Raw genomic sequence first — 18,107 nt, forward strand, 5'->3', positions numbered from 1 at the left:
CACTCAGAATTGCACGCAGCAGACTGTGTTCAACGATACTGGAGGTATATGCACAAAGCCTGAGCAATCCTCTGGAAGTCAAAGAATTAAATACCTACTCGCTATCTGTCCCATATCTTCCAATTTATACTCACTGTCTTTCTTCCAAGATGTTTAGAGTATGAAATATTTTTTTCTGATGGAGCAAGAAGTTCAAGTACACACTGCTACATGAGAGGTCCAGGTTCGTAAGGCACAAGCTAAATTCAAGTATCAGCTCCCCAGCTGCCTTTGATTAGTTGTAAGGTGAAAACATGCAGATAAGAGAGACCAGAACCCCGTTGGGGGAAGAGAAGAGGAGGAATTGCTGAAGGTATGTCACATGCCTCCACAAGAGGAGAAAGTGTGTAATATCTTTAATGTACAGCAATGACTCTTGCCTTATGAATGTAGGTGAAGACACAATTTGTAGAATAATAGGCACTAATATTACACGCTGCTTCAGTTCTGTCATATTTCCAATCCATCAAGTTGATTAATGCTATAATAACTCCTCACAAACTTATCATTTGTGCACTAATGAAGTCAAATCCAGTTTATCCTTCAGCAACTATAATCTTCTGGTCTGTAGATGTTCGTTTCCCTGCTAACCACGGCTACTGCGGCACTAGGTACATAAAGAGAAAATTAACAAATGTGATGTCAATTCAGTTTCAGAAGCTTTCAACACAGAATCACATTTATGTGTTAGGTCCTACGCAACAGACATTTTTATCATTAGGTACTCACAGGATGAAATAACTGCCTGGAAGTATGCCTTAAAGGAATAGCTTCTCTACATATCTTAAGAATAAGGAACTACTTGGTTCTTCCTTGTGCCTCCATAATCGGAGGAATTACTATTGTGTGGTTTTCAATGGGTCTGTCTCTCAGGCTTGCAGTCTTTAGTAAAAGTTGTTTTCCCACCCTACTGAAACTTTTCCCATGCTTAATGAATTCAAATACTTAGTCTTTCATGTGGATTGTCTTCTGTTTGTTCAGGACAAGCAAACCGCATGCTGTTGTCTTTCCCTACTTCTCCTCTACCACACTGGTTGTTTTAATGCCAGTTATAGGAAACAACCATCTGCAGGATCAGTCCTCCCTGTTAAATTTGTCTGAAATGAGCTTGAGTTCAAAAGTTACTGGGAAGTGAGAATTAAAGGGAGATGGACACAGAAAGCATCACTGCATAAGCCTTGTTATTCTAGAAGCTGAGAATTCAGCAGATGCAGCATCACAACAACCGGAAAAGTCAAACAACAAGTAAACCACTTACATAAAATCTTCTTTGGTTTTGTGGATGACTAAAAATGCATGAAAATTTCACTAAGCTCAACGTGTTTGTTAGTCAAAGTGTTTTACTTATTAACAGTTTAGCATAGACAATGAAGATTTCAAAGTGTTAACAAGGCTCTTAGGTGTCAAATTAGACTTTTAGAAGAAAATTCTGTGAACTGGTGTGTTGCATGTTCCCAGTAGAGTTTTAATTACTCAGGTTTATAACTATCTATTAAAACAGATTCCTAGACTCCTCACCTGTCATGTCAGAGAATGACTTAGAAAATACATCATTTCTGCTCTTACAAAATACTTCCAAACCACAGAATGAGTCATGACAGTCATGTCAAATTCCTTGCCACTGAAAAAAATGTATTGCATTAGGCAAATTTTTCAGATTTTGTGGTGACATGTTTACTTGAGCAACATTAAGGCCAGAGACAGATATTCAAAAAGCATTTTGATTTCAACACTTCCAGATGTTTCAGACTTCAATAATAAGACTTTATCCACCCAAATACTTCTGGGACAGCAAGAGAGAATGCACATACACTGTAAGAACAGATACTTAAGAGCACTGGACCCCACTATCAGCAGGGAATCAGCAGCTCACCTGAGGCCTACACACATCTCAGCTCCAACTAATGCTCTCAAAACAGGACATACTATATTTGCACAGTGGTGAATTTTAATTCAAAGAATGAGAGGCTGCAATAAACATTCCCCCAGTGAAGTCTGTGCAAGAGGAAGCACCACATTTCCAAGATGGTCTACAGTGCCTCAGCCCCCACCAATTCCTTGCCCAGGCTGTTCAGAGTCTCTTTATGAATGTACAAAACTCGATTTCAACTCCTACACTCTGAATTACTGGGAAACTATTCATCCTGTGTCAGTGCTGCCTGGATGAATGGGGGAAACAGACATTTTCATCCACCTTCCCCAAGCAGCTTCACAATGATGAAAGAGATGTAATGAAATACATGGTTTACAGTTATGCCTTTAGTCCTGTTACTTAAAAAAAATAAGACTCTGTGAAAATAGAAGACACAAAATACTTTGCAAGTTAAATTGTGGATTATGCTAAACAACAATTTAGCCATTTCAGCAGTCTAGTATGAATAGCCAGTTTCAAGCAGTAGGATATGTGGTGTAGTTTGCCCTGCTAGTCTGCCACTCATTTAGCACACTTGCTGTCAAGCTGCAGCATTCTTGAATACCAGCTACAGACAAATGCCAGAGACTTCTGGATCCAGGCATCAAGATGTTCCCTCCTGCACAGGAAATGAAGTTATCAACAGGTTAAAAGTTTTTGTAGGAAAACACTCAACTGGAAATTAGGTTGTTGCCAGCTCTTAGCAATACCATAGAATTTTGGTGGGGCAATAACACTTTTGGAAGGCAACACAGATAGAAATAACCGTCTGTGATAAAACTAGCCTATGGCTAGTAAGAATCAAGGCTAAAGAATTAACACCGGATGTTACTATCCTGTTGATTATTTCTCAAGCACTGAAACTGTACAGTGAGAAGTAAATCAAGACAATTTCTGCCCCAAATCTCCTACAAACTAAAGTTTACTGAATTCTCAGTATGCCAGCAATTTATCCTTTGATATCTTCTTTCTGCTTCTGTAAATGAAGTACTCGGTCAACTAACAATCTCCTCCATGCAGTTCACTGTGTGCTGTTATGTAGGGGAGGCTAGGACCAGGGCTGAGAACATTTGATCTTCTCAGAGCAATTTCCTAAAATGTTAAGAAGTTTATGGATCATATAGAAATTAAGACTACTCCTTCTCTAAAGTCACCACATTTGCATGGTTTGCATGGGTCATGTTAAATTCTTCCTAAACACTTTGATATTAAACTTGCATAAAAACGAGGAAAGCTAAAACATCTGTATTTACCAGTTTGGTTCACATGGCATTAAAAGCCTGTTAAAACAGCCAAGAGGCAAGATATCCTCTATTAAAAAACAAAAAAAAGAAAGTTGGCATTAATTTGAATCACTGTATTGCAATATTACAGCTGGAGAGATTAACTTACACATTATTTCCACATAGTTTCTTTCAGCCTCTCCCTAGGTACAAATTTGATTAAATTATAATGAGATACCTCAAAACTGTTTTCTCACAAGAGTAAACACTAAAAAGAAATTTAGTCTTACATCTGGGCAACATCCACATCCAACAACATTACTTACAAGTCTCCAAACATTATGCAGCAAACATCATAACAACCAGCAGGAAGACAGTTACCCTTTTTTTGGTTTCCCAAGACTGTTGCTCACTATGACCTAGATGTAGTAACCCAAAGAAAACCACACAGAAAGCTACCCCACAGACTGCAGAAGGAAAGAGGATTATTAGCTGCTTGATGTTAAGATGCATCAAAAAGAAGCAGATGATCACTTCATTCTCTTTTCATAATACAAATTGGTCATATTTTCAAGTAACAATACATTGGTTAAAAAAAAATGCCAGGAATTGATGTGTTTCTATATCCTTATTACAGGAAATGAGGGGTATATTTTGATTAATACAGTGAAGTTGCAGCCACTTTGGAATCAAAGCAGTTAAAAATATACATCTCATACATTAACAGTGATCAATAAAGGAAGTACAGGAAAGTTGTGAATTAGCTTCCTTAAGACCCACCAGTTCAACCCATCCACACTGAGTACAGATCAATTTCATGTAATTGGCCTGATCCTGTAAACCAACATGGGCCAAGAAAAAAATGAAATCATCAGCAACTCCCTGGCTCTGCTGACAAAGGACCAAAAAGTGTTTCATAGCGCCTTGCCAAATGAAAACTGACTTTCACACAAGTTAAACAGTATGCATTAAATCACGTATCAAATAATTACATCATTTGCTTAAAGCCATCCCAGGCCTCCTTCGTTGAGATATTACAATTCAGATAAATCATGACTGTTCAGTAATTATTGATCAAGCAGACTGTCATTGTAAAGACTCAATCTCAGCAGCAATTCTCAAACTTGAGTTTCCTGTGGCTGCACCACTAAGAGAGCCAGCGTGTGACATTACCGCAGCAGCCATTTAGCATAACACAATCTGCTTCTTCACCCTCCAAGAAAGCTATTAATTGCATGTATTTAAGCATTAGTCCAATTCTGTTACTGTCTTTGAGTTGACTTTGCAGAGTGTACACATCTGCAGTTCAATCCTCCAGGGTGCTCAGCACTCTCACTGCTGGGGGAGGCCACAGGAGGGAGATCGCTCAGCATCTCCGCACTTGCAGAATCACGCCTCCCGTCTGGAGAGGAGGCCAAAAAATCTCAACAAACTCAAATCCATAAATAAAAGTTGTTCCTAAATCAACATCTGGATTTCTTCAGAAAAATCAGAGTGTGTGCCAGCTAAATGATCTCAAAAGATTTATTTATAAAGTCCTGACAAGAAGGAGCTATTTTACTTATTCCTGATAGTCAGCATAAATGCTCCATCTCAAAGAAGCTCTATAATTCTTAATTATAGCTTTTTATAAAGCTAAATCAATCCCTTCCCTTTGTGCTACTTAAGTCCCTTGCCCCATTTTGGCCCTGACTCAAGAAGTGAAACTTCAAGCACAGGAGCTGTGAAGAGTAGCACGGTGGAGGTATGATACCCATGAATGCCTTAAGTGCTTTGCTGGACTGGGACACTTCTTAGCCACGTTATCTACATTTGTATACTTTAAAATAGTCCTTTGAAAGCTCTCTTAGATTGAGATCCCCTCTTCTCTGTGGTAGTCTGAACATCTCCTCCCCTAGGGATGTTTGACTGGCAGCCTGAACACCACTTCTGCAAAGTGCCCCAAGGAGCTCCCTGCTTTCTCATCCACAGCACCCTGACTCTGATCCACAATAGAGATCCTGCACATCTGTCCTGCCAGACAGGACCTCAATATCCCATACCTGCTCCAAAAGCTGCTCCCCACACACATAATTCCTGCTCACCCAGCCCTGGCCCCTCTGGCCTTTCATTAAGGCTCGCCTTCATTCTCTCTTTCCTATCTTGCCCACAGCCCTAAGCACAGCAGTAACAGGAGATACAAAGTGATGACAACAGAGACTCTGTGCCAGAATCTTGCAAAGGGGCAAGAAGAGCTGAGATCTCTAGGCAGGAGAGAGAAGAAATGCAGTTAGCACTGGTGCAGTCAGCCAGCCAAGCACTGCCACTAGCCAGGGGGATGATGTTGCTTTAGGGCTCACAGTCTTTAAGTCAGCCCAAAACAATGATATTTGCGATAGCACCTCTCAGACTCTTCCTCACCTTTGGGAAACACTGCAGACTCCCTGCTTTAAAATCTGAAAATGTTTACCCTGTTCTCTTAATCATATCCTCACAGCCTTCCTCATTTCCTTTCCAAGGCTTTCAGTGAACACACTCAAATATACCCAGAGTTTCTCCAATATGGCATTCAAATGCAAAAAAAAAAAAAAAATAAAGACGCAGTTGGACTTTGAAAGTTCTTGCTAGGGATGCAAGCATTACATTGGCTTCAATTTCATTATACAACAGCTAGAAGGGAGAACTGTTAAAAATTCCCATCTCTCAGCATTTTTACTTTCCAATTCAGTATGCACATTCCAAATTTCTCTTTGGGCTTTTCCCCCCCCAAAAGAGACTGGTATCAATTTTTCCTGCATTCTTTGCAGCACCATTGTAATTTTTTCCTTTGATGCTTCCAATCCTTCCAACAGGTTTCACAGGTTTTACTACTGCATGTAACTTCTTCCAGTTTGTACTAAAACATCCATGTTCATGGGACATCTATGTCATCTTCTTAATAACTAAAGACCAGATTTTAAAAATAATAATAATAATAAAAATTTCAGAACCTGGTGTGGACTTTCTCTCTGTCCTCCCCATGGCTTGCATGCACCTGGAGTTTCTCGCTTACTTTCAAAAGAGACAGCTGAAAAAGCCCAGCAGCGCAGCAGTATGCAACACCTCTTCAACTAGAGCAAAGAAAGAGAGCAACCAAGCTCACTCATTCATTCTTGTTTTGGAATGGAAGCGGTTCACAGGGCCCAAACCTACAGGAAGAGACCAGGTTAGTGCCTGGGGACAGTCAGAGAACAGAGCATCCAAGAACCAGAGGTGTAAAAAAAAAAAAAAAAAAAAAAAAAGTGTGAGAAAGAGAAGAAAAATCTGGTTCTTCTCCAAAGTCATTCTTCTATGACCTCTTGTGAGCTGAACAGTTAGGCTCCTAAACAGCACTGGTATCCAAATCATTCTACAACTGATGAAAGCTCACTTGCAAATCACACTGGACAATATCAAAACACATGTTACTTTTTGTTTACTAATTTTGTTACTGTTATTTCTAGAGCAATCTCATTCCTGGCATGAGAAAAGAAGATACTACTGTAGCAGAAAACATGTAACAATAAAATGCTGATTAGAGAAAGACTGCTTAGTCTTAATGGAGCCAGAAACAACTCTATCTATTATAAACTGTAATTATATTGCTTCTTAAAAACAAGAAATAACAATATCTCAAAATGAAATATGTACTGTACTATAATAATTCTGAAAGTCATTTCTCCCCGACCTAAAAAAAGATTAGATAGGCAATCCACTCAAAAGATTGGTTCAAATCAAGCGATAAAACATATGTGTCTGAGCACAAATTGGCAAGAGCACTGTAGGAGACTTGTTTATTGAAACTGAACAAGAGTTAAAGGGATTCCTTTTAGTTTGATTACAAAAAAAAAGCACATGTAAAAGAACACTGTAAGATAAAATCATACAGCCTGACAAATTTGGTATTTTCAAATCACCTCTTTTTGACTACAAGCACCTCTGCAGCAAGCTTAAACAATCTGTGCTGCAGATAACCTATTACTAAGCAAGAATAACTATTTTTTTGACCTCACATGTGCAGGAAACGTTAACATTTACTGTGCACATTTTGATGCACAAAATGCATGCTCAGTTTAAATTTTATGTCTGTATGTGCAGGAACAATTTAGGTCGTCAGGTTTCATTCCCTGTATATTTGTTCTCAGCCAAATTGCAGCTTGTCTCAATACATAAAACATGCACATCAGAGATTTATTTTTGCTCTGGCATGTTGCATTGGAGGTAGACTCACCAAGAATATAAAATATCTAAAGGCAGGAGGGCATCTGTTTTTCAAACTGCATTCATTTCCCTTAGTATTAAAACTAGCCTAAGACCCTTGGACGTAACTCAACGGCAATAAACAGAAGTAATTTTCCAGAGATCAAAGGACAAAAAAGGGTATTATTTTCTCTCTTTTGATCACTAATCTAAAACTAATGTTTTTGGGGGAAAAAAAAAAAAAAAAAAAAAAAGTAAAGCGTGTTGAGTAATTTAGTGATCAATTAAACATCTTTTCAACAATCTTTTAAAGATGATTTGAGCAGTCAGCTTCTCAAAACTACTACAGTTAGAAAGATTAATGTTCTGGACCACTTGAAAGCTGGCACTCTAATTCTTCTTACAGTATAAACACTCATTTCCTATCCCGTTAATACGTGATTGATGCTGAGCTACTCTAAACAAATTCTCTACCACATTATCCAATTAATATTTTCTACAGTTCAGAAACAGATGATTTAAAACGTGACATAACATGCTTGCAATTCATGAAGCTATGGAAATATTTGTTTATTATTCCGAGACACAGCATCAACCTTTTTATACTCCTGAGTAAGTGAACAGTTGAATGGCACTAAAGCAAGTGTTTTACTCCACATAAGTGATATAGTCATCATTTTGTATTTAATTATTAATGCATTACAGCAGCAGGCTATGCTCAGCATGTTCAGGTGAATGCATGTTGCACAGAGAGGGTGCTGAATTACCGCAGCAGTGCAAGCAGGCTGAGCAACTGATGGTAACCAAATGGCTGAGGTTGGAAGGCACTTCTGGAGGTCCAGGGTCAGCAGGTTGCCCAGGGCCATCTCCAGTTCAGTACTGAGCATCTCCAAGGATGGAGACTGTAACTGCTCTGAGCAACCTGCTTCAATGTCAAACCATTCTCACAGTAAAAAAAGTTTTTCTTATGTTCAGATGGTATTTTCTGTGTTTCAGTTTGTGCCGAGACAGTGAATAGCCATGTCAGAAGTGTCAGAATGCATAAGGTGCAGGAAAGGTGAAGACAGGTAGTCCTTAAAAAAAAAAAAAAATTCTAATACATACACAAGTAAGTCAGTGTGTAAAAGAAAGTTATGATCCTCTTCTCCACTAAAACCCTCCCCTCAGCTTTTCAAACATTTCTAGAAACCTAACTATACTGGGATGATTGTCTTTAAACACCAGCATGCAAAAACCCATGCTTTACAGCTGTTACATGTTAGAGCAGCAGTAGTTCACTGCAACTGCCATGACAGCGCGATCATCTTCATGAACAGGACCTTTGACGACAAGCCAATCAAATTTCATTTTTATGGACATGGAAAAAATTCTCAATCATTCCTACATTTCCATCCATACATAACAGAAAGGCAGTATTCACAACCACAACCATGAGGATAAGATGCTATTAAAACAAGTGTCATTGTTAAGTGGTATTTCTTCCTTGCAGATACACCATTTTTCTTCCTCACAAATATTCTTATATTTGTGGGACATTTATATCTTCTTGGTACCAGAATAAAATATTCTCTGTGTATATGCAGTATCTCCAGAAATCTAAAAGTGTGGTGGCTATTGGCCAAGATCCTGGACAACTCCACACGCCCCCCCCCCCCCCCCCCCCAAAAAAAATCTTCCATATTAACAAATTAGGTGATTTTGCCATTATTTAGTTTCAGTCTGGGACTGATACATAATACAGATGAGCTAGGAAGACTACAACTCACTGGCAAAGGTGGGGTTTTTTGTTTTCAAGGCAGATAACTGCTTTTGGCACTGATTCTCTTTTGGGAAAGCAAAGGCAATGTCATAATTTTGTTTTAAAGAATGATCCAGTGCACAGGTCTGCAACAAGGATTTGTACTGTACCTTGAGTCACAATAAGTGGCTGCACATCCAGCAGAAGTACAAGATTAATAAAATAAGCACCAACCATTTCTGCTCTGCAAAAACAGAGGAATATTGCCAGTATTTTTCTATTAGATGCCTACATATTACTTGCATATAAAAAGAAAATGAGCATCACTTGTGACTGGCAGGTAGAAGATCAGGTGCTACTGTTTTAAGCTTATTACATTGTAGGAGGGTTCAGAAGTACCTGAGCAGCTCTGATGCCCTCAAAGCACCACCTTAATAGTACAATTGTTAACATGCGAGTCTGAGACTAGGACAAGCAGCATGACCCCAAAGGGGAGGCAAGAATCTCTACAGGAACAGATGAAGAACGCTTCAGCAAGGAAGGAAAGAGCCAGCTGTCACAGAACTTTGTCTTCTTGTTTTGGGTTTTTCAAACACACGTTTTCCTTACACTATACTTAATGTGGATCTGTCGTTGCTGTATTCCACAACAATTTGCTTGTTTAGCAGCAAGTTGCCTTACACTATACTTAATGTGGATCTGTCGTTGCTGTATTCCACAACAATTTGCTTGTTTAGCAGCAAGTTGTTGTGAAAAAAACCCAGCGCTTTCAATAAGAAAGTAATGAGATGCCTACATACAGTATAGTTTTCAGTTTGTAGTTGTAATTCCAGAAAAAAATAAATATCAGGAAGCTGTCACTCTAGAATATTCATAAAGGTCGCAGAGCAGAGGAACGCAACAGAATTAACGCCTGCTCACATATGTCATTATCCTTGTGTTTCACAACATAAATAAAATATACTAAAGAGATCATAAAGGTTAGTAAATGGCACAAAGCAATGCTGATCGTGACCATATTCTCGACATCCTGAGGATCCAGCACTCTGGCCCTTAGAATATAAGCACGGCTTGTGCCAATGTCTGTGAATCAACAAATGCCAACCCAAGAGCCCAGCACAACTCTCAAGCTTGTCTATGGGTACCTCTACACACCCAGATTCAAGATCCACCACCTTCACTTTAACTACCAGTCAGGGGCAAGCCTGCTCTGGAAAGTGTACATTCATAGTAGAGAATCCAACCTGGACTCTTACACTGGGGCCTCTACCGAGTGGCAGAAGACCCAGCTCCTGGGACAAAACACTGGCTTCCGCCTCAACAGGTCAGTAGCAATTAAAATGCTGTTTGTTTGCAGTATTTATTGCTTGTGAGCTTGTGTAGCAGCAAGAAATCAGGAACCGAGAACAATAAGTAAGGAGAAACTGGCCAACGCACTGACTTTCGCTTGTGCAACATACTAAACGTATTTTGAACTTCCTAGCTAGGAATTACCTGAGGTGCAAGGCTGGGGGGGGGGGGGCGGTGGGGGGGGGGGCCTTCAGAGCAGATCAATATCATTTTTTGCTAAGTAACTCCACAGCGATACACATTTCTGTTTTACGACAAGGCTCACGTCCAGTTTACACGGCCCAGCTGCAGCAGATCACAAGAGCACTGTCAAGTAGCAAAGGTACCGTTACATTTCTCAGCTTCACAAGGGCAACACAGGACACACGGCACGCATCCACGGGGAGCGGATGGCAACGCACTCAGCTCTCCCACAGAGCGGGACTCAAGTCCAGCTGCTGAAACCGTACGTACGATGGGGTTTTTTGGACCACTGAAGAAAAGGAAACGGCTTTAAAGACAGAGAAGTTCTTCAATCAAAGTGACGATGCACCCTAGCACAGCTCGGCGTTAGGGACCCCGTCAAGGCGGGGACCTGGTGAACCTGCACCCCCGCGCTCTGCGGGGAGCTGTGCGCGGTGACCCGCCCTCCTCCGGAGGGGAAACGGGCCCGGGGCCGAGCCCTGCCCAGCACCCCCGACTCCCGCCGCCAGCCTTCCACAGCCGCCCCTCCCCGAGGCACGCGTGGCCGGCTCGCTCCCACGTCGCCCCAGCCCCCAGGGGACCGAGGCCGCCATGGGTCGGCTCCGCACCCCCGCGGGGCGGCACTTGCGCCGCCGCCGCCGCCGCCGCCCTCAGGCCGCGACCCGGAGCGCAGCGCCTGACACGAAGCGGGGCCCGGCCCGCCCGCCCGCCCGCGGCTCTCTGGGCCGTCACCCGCCCGCCCCCGCCGCTCACCGGCCAGCTGAGTCACGAAGGCCTCCGCCACCAGCGACATGTCGCGGCGGGCGGGCAGGAGGGCGGCAGCAGGCCGAGGGCACGCACAGGAACTGGGCGCCGCGCCGCCGGGGCAGCAACTGCATCCGGGGCCCGCCCCGCCCCCGCCGCCCGGGGCGGGGCCCCGCGCCCGCCTCCGCCCCCCCCCCGGTCCGGCGGGGGCCGGAGAGCCGGTGTCCCGCGGCTCGTGGGTGTGCAAAGCAGGGGCTTCCCGCGGTCGCGGCGCTTAACGGGCAGCGGAGGGAACCCCTGAGAGACCTCGGGAGTTAACTGCCGCGCCCCTCAGCTGATCCAGCCTGAGGAAAAACCCCCCTGCGCGCACATCCCGCGGAGGCGCTGCTGAGGCGTAGCGGCGCCCTCGGCCGCGGTCCGACAGCCCTCTTCGCTTGGAAGTGCAGGGGGAGGGAAAACGCGACCCCCGCCTGCCAGACGGCGGGAGGAAACCCGGCCGATGAGGGCGTTTACGGTGCGGGACGGTCGGGGCCCGGCGCCGGGGGAGCGGCGGCGTTCCGTGCCTGCCGAGCGCTGAGGGTGCGGGCCCTTCGGCAGCACCGGCGGGCTGGCTTCTGAGGCGCTGCAGCTTCATTCTAGTGGGAAAATGAAGTAGGCGTATACGGAAGGGTAACTGCAGACCCCCTGCAGCTCGCCCTTGGTGGCATACCGTGCGTGGGCAGCTTAGGCTATGGTCCCACAGAGAAGAGTTGGGGGCAAGGCTGCACTGGACCAATAGAGCAACATCAGAAAAAAACCCAGAAAACCCCACATTTAAAACCGCTGTGGCTCAGACAAAGTCTCCAGGCACAGGGAATCTCCACTATTGATGGAAAGTCAGCTTGACGTGCTCCACGTGACACGTAGAGGCAATATCTTAAGGAGCTGAAAGACGCAAGGACAGACTGTCTTACGCTTCTTTTTTACGAAAGAATTCCAACAGGGACTTCTGTGGGTTGTTTTGTGGCGCTTTTTTAATTCAGCGTAGAAAGAGCTATCGGGAATGCTGTAACCAGCTCTAGGGTCTCCCAGGAAACGTGACTCAAGCCATCTTCAGTTCCTCTGCCACTCATCTATGTGGGGCTCTGACACATATGAAGGTTTAATCCCATTAGTTCTCTGAAGATAACGGAAACAGCTAAATACGGTTTAGAGCCTGAAAGCGGAAAAAAGGCCAACCTCTAACTGCCTGAAAGTACCACACTAATTGCGAGTTAGAATTCTTCCCTGATATAAACATGAACAAAAGTGTCAGTTCTGGCTATACAGCTTTGGAATATATTGCTCTTCTGGATTGGCTCAGCACAGGGTACCAGCTGGACCATTAATTTTTTTTACCTTTAAAGCACAAATGATGGAGGAGGGGAGGCAAGGTGGGCAGAAAATGATCTGAGTCTGACAGGAGGCTGTTCTGAGAATCTTTGGTGCTTTCTTTACTGACTGTACTGAATATCTTCTCTTCAACATCCCGGTACCAAAAATGCTTCCTGAAACGTCTTGGGGACAATGGGTTATAACTAAAGGGACTCAGTAAAAGGTACAGCTGCCTTTTCTTCATCCCAAGTTAAGATTCCAGAAGAGAAGCTCTACATTTTGAGATGTAGACCTTGCCTTTAAACAACCACAATTCTATCATATAAAAACTATCCAAAGTTTGGATAAATGCCATAAAATTAAATTATGTATCCAGTGCGTAGACTGCAGAGAGGGTAGTGGATATGTGGAAGACTTGTTCCATTATTTTTGGATCCTCATTTCTTTAGCCACACTTCAGTAAGAATGAAGAATATCTCATTTTATCAAATGGACTTACTCTACTGTGATGGACAGATAACAATGATATTTTGGTCTTGTAAGATCTTGAATCTTGTAAGCACTAGAAGATAGGGAACAAATATAGAAACGTATTAATGTTTGCAAAGTGAACAAATATAGAAATGTATTAATGTTTGCAAAGTATGTGAAAGTCCTCTGATGACACTCACTATTGAATCACTAAGCATCATTACTCAATATATTCTTCACGTGGTAGTGGAAGCATGCTATTAGAGCAGTAGCAAAAGCAGAAGAGCCAGTAAATACATTGGAACAATGGACTGAGGACTGAAAACAGCGATGTGGAAGAGGACTGACTATTTCAAAATGCGGTGAAAGCTACATTTCTAGTTACAGTTCTAAGTCTTCAGACAGTCTTGAGAAGTTGAGTGGCTTTGTATTAGGAGATTACAACAGTCTTAATTGAGCTGGTGTGTCTGATTTGAGTCCTTTCATCACCAACAGTACTTAGAAGGCTAAAAACACAAGACAGACACGGTGCAAAAGTTGCCCTGATAAGGCTGAGCATGAACGAGGTATGAGCTAGGCCAAATCCACATGTTAGCACCCAATTAAAGAGGAAGGTTTCTCAGTAGACCTCAGTTTGATACAAAGAGCTCATCTCCAGAAATGGAGGTGGGTGATGCAAACTAAATCAGGGAACAGAAATCAGGAAGTAATCCGTCAAGTATCAACAAACACATACCAACATAAGTTTATCAACAAATCCAAACAATTAGCCAAAACAGGAGGAAAACTGAGTGGAGCTCAGCCGATGCCATGCCTCCAACATGTGGCAGGACACAGATGCTCAGGCTCCCTTCTCTGGAACAGGAGATCAGGGCAGTGCTTTTTGTTTCTGCATTCCCAGTCCTTCTCCCTGCTCCCACTGAAAAGACTGTTTTAGCAGAGTATCTTGTAGGAAATCCTCCAGGGAAGTCTCCAGTGATGATAGATAGTAGCAATGAAACTGACTCCATCACCACCTTCACCTTTATTCGATACGCCTCTCTCTTCCCCCAGAGTTTTGAGGAAAGGCATCGCTCTTGTGAGCCTGGCTTCCTGCAGGGCCTGCATGCAAATAATTTCTTCAGCTGGCCACACCATTAACAAACTTCTTTCTGGTAATTCTTGCTCCGTGCCATGGAAAGCTCCCCAGCTTTCACAGATTTTAAAGGCATAACAGCAGATCCCAAGGTGCTAGTCCCTCTGATTTCAGTGCAGAGAGAAGGATGCACTTTCAGATAGAATTTCAAGGGAAACCAAAAGGCAGGATTAGTCTGTCCCTTGGGCTTGCCTTCCAGAAAGTCAGCCAGAGTAGATCTAGCAGAACCATTACCCCTTAATAAGGGTCTCACCTTACACAGGCATGTGCAAAAGATGGAGTACAATTTTTTTCATAGCCCATCACTCCACATGGGCCGTATTTACCAGGTAAGGCATTAATTGCTAGGGTTAAACTGTCCACTGGCGAAACAGGACTAGGCCATATATACGTACATTCCATTTCAAACAGAATGGAATTTGAATAGGGTTAATCTTCTGCCTAGGGGAAAAAAAAAAAAAAAGACTGTTCTTATTAGTTGTATTCAGTTCTCTTATTGTTATTTAGACAGCTTTTTTAACATGTATGTTTAATTTGTATTGTTCTTTTGTTCCATGCTAAAATTTAATAAAATGTATGGCTGTCAATAGTGCATACCTATACCTGCAGTATAAGTCGTCTGCAGATAGAATTGTTAGGAATATTTTTACATGAAGAACTGCGAGCTGGCAACAAAAGACTTTTGGTCTCCTGCATTTTTTTAAGCTGTTTGCTTTTTAACACATCCACTATTGCAGGCCATTCAAATTAGGGTCTAGCTGGCCAAGTGTATGACAGGACATAAGATTAAACAAATCACCAGAAAGCGGAGGCATTTGAATGAGTTTCTCCAAATTTGAGTTCTGCTATGTCATGTGCAGTTCTCAAGTTCATGAAGCACAGTGTAGGCTAAGTCCAATTTAAGGTGGATACAGTGGTATTGTGTGCCAAACACTGATAGCAAACATTCCCCTTTGGAGCACTGTGGAGGTGGTAGAGGACACTGCAGAGTTGTTCATGTTGCAATACGACTGTTTTGCATCCCAAGACAACCAACTGGGGCCACATGCTGCTTGACAGACCTCATCGGAGTGGTCCACACCTCTGGGGACCTCTGCCCAAACCGCTGCTCTCCATTTCCATGGAGCAGGCCTTTCCAAGACACAGAAAGAATGCCGACAGTCGTAGATTCAATTAGGAATGGTTCTCTCTGAAAGAGAACTGTGCAGAAATTTCACTGATGAGTGAAACCTCTGACGACTGCTTGCGCACTACAGTTGGTGTTTGAGAATAGGCCAAGCGATAGCGAAAGACAGCAAACAAACCAGCACTGAAACACCTTCTCCTTGCCTGGCCCGTGGCCAGGCTGCCCCTCTGGTGTAACTTACAGCATCCTGGGGGCTGCCCTGCATTATGATGCCTGTCAGTGTCTTTAAAAAGCTATTATGGCTGCTGGGAATATCTGCAATGGAGGAAGACTTGAGTAAGTCCTTCCCTGCCAACACATCCAGTGCCAGGCAGCAGCAGGAGGGTGTTTTTAGCATGACTTCATGCCAGAGGTTCTCTGTACACTAAACAGTCTGGCAAAGTACACAGAGCAACAGAAACAGATGGATCTGGATTAGCGTGATCAAATGGATCTCACAGGGCATTTGGTATATCTTTAATGCAAGTGTTTGCCTGTCAGCCATTTTGTGCAATCCACTGTTCTTCAGTGTGAGGAATGGCACCAAAATTGCCCAAGTACAAGCCAAGTTGCAAGTTTTCAGTTACACACACAGTCCTGTGAGTTTACTAATGAGGTACCATTTTATATGAGAACCTGAACTCAAAATTGAGGCCAGACTTTCACCTCTGCAGCTCCTGTGCACTTCCTTGGGAAGCTGACGTGTGTCTTGTGGTAGCATCCGTTATGGAGTAAGTAATGAAGTTGGTTTTATGGCAGTTCATGTGTATCTTACAATAGATTTTCATGCTGTGATAAAATTAATTGCATGTTGCTGACAGTATTCTCTTATTTTCATAATCAGGCATGTACAAATTTTGGTCTAATAGTTGTGTAAACAAGGTAAGGTATGATTTCTAGGAACATACTTCTATAAAAATGGAATAGTCAGAGCATTAACACTAACCACTTTGCGCTTATGGAAGATACTGCATACTTAATTGACAAATCAATTAATGCTGATGCATTTCTAACAACACACATGAGGATAGAAAGAGTTTTCATAGAGTTTTAAGAGGCACAAGAATACCATTTCTGAAAGAAAACAGGGGATCTCAAACTGTTTATGAAAGTCATTAGATGAATTTTTTTCTCCTCCCTTTCTCCCTTCCTTTCTTACTTTTTATTAGCAGGGTCAGATTTTCAGGGGTCCCAAGTCCATTTTAGCACATCTGTCATCCTTGCAGCTGCACTGAACAGGCATCAAAGCGGTTGTGCAGAAATCCCAACTTCACTGTTTTACTCACTGGAGGCGTTATCAGCCCCCAGGCTCTTGCATAGCCCTGTCATTCACAGCAGCTGCTGAGGAAGCTTTCCCCATGCTATGAAATAGCCAAGATCTTGAAGTCAGACCTTGATCTTCCCAGCTTTACCCAAACTTTTTTTTTTTTTTTTTTTTTTTGGGGGGGTGGGGACAGGGATGACAACTTGCAGCTCCACAGGCTGGCAGGGCAGGGCAGAGCGTCTACAGCCACAGCCCATCCCACTGCTCTCAACCCAGGGCATCAGACACCTCCATGGGGACAGGGACAACAACTCATGGGTCAGGGTTCAACCAAGCAGGAACCATGGCTAAGCAAAAAGAGCAATTGCCCTGAGCTGAGCTTTAAATAGATCCACTGGGCTGCTGGGCAGGATGTGGTGGGGGTCCCAGGTGGAGCTGGGCAGGCCCATCAGTGCCCCCAGGACCCTGGCAGTGTCTCAGCTTCACATGGAGCATGTTTCTCCACGCTAGTGGTAGATTTAGAGCGATAGGTTTCACATAGCTTATGCTATATAGGACCAGGATTTGGCTTTTAAACAGAATCACAGATCAGAGGGGCTGCAAGCAGGAGCTCCCAGAAAGGAGACAATGGCTTCAACAGGACTTTGCCCTAGTTTCCCTGTCCATGCTACCGCACAGGTCCGCACTGCCTTCCTTTACCCTCCCTGCCAAATTGACTCTACCTTTGGCTCCCTTGGGTCCAACAGTGTGAACAGACAGCTTCCATACTTGTCTATCTTTTTTTAATCCCTAATTGACCAAACACCAACAAATCCTTTTTTAAAGCATGGATCAGGGCTGCATTGTCAAAATGGCACGAATGTCAAAGCAGCAATCATGACTCGTAACTTGCAGTAGCGATGGCTGTAAATGTTCATCCTGATATTTGTATAGCTCATGCTGCAGCAAAATCCTGATCCATCTTGTTAATGAAAGTAAGAATAATTGTTCACAGTTTGACTGTAGGCACTGGTTAGGCAAGTCTTCTCAAACTCTAAAGATGTTATCTGGAAAATTAAGGAGCTGCAATTGAACTCAGTTTCTGGACAAGTGTGGTAAATACTGAGGAGGTTTATTAATTCATCAAAGCTCCTTGTGAGAGGGTCTAAATCCTTCTCTGGAGGCCGGCATAGAAAGAATTAACTTTCTCCTTCTTCCTGTAGAAATGATCACAACTGCCTACCCTGCATGGAGGGAAGAGGCAGCTGTAATGAATTATTTATCTGCAGCACACTGTAAGAGGGATGTGCTGTGATTAATTGTAGAGCTGGGCAGGAAATGGTTTCCTTGTCCC

The 18,107-nt window shown here is 43.0% G+C and overlaps 1 protein-coding gene across 1 annotated transcript in view; it reads right to left on the bottom strand.

The window, feature by feature from the left end:
• The window catches only part of MTX2 (metaxin 2), a 34,143-nt gene extending 22,623 nt beyond the window's left edge, over window positions 1-11,520 (bottom strand). The window contains 2 exon segments of the mRNA XM_049805623.1: window positions 11,396-11,442; window positions 11,444-11,520. Of these exon segments, the coding sequence (XP_049661580.1) occupies window positions 11,396-11,442; window positions 11,444-11,520 (124 nt within the window).
• Between the last annotated feature and the right edge of the window lie 6,587 nt (window positions 11,521-18,107).

This window comes from Accipiter gentilis, chromosome 1, assembly GCF_929443795.1.
Source record: "Accipiter gentilis chromosome 1, bAccGen1.1, whole genome shotgun sequence".
In the NCBI taxonomy this organism is placed as follows: Eukaryota; Metazoa; Chordata; class Aves; order Accipitriformes; family Accipitridae; genus Astur; species Astur gentilis.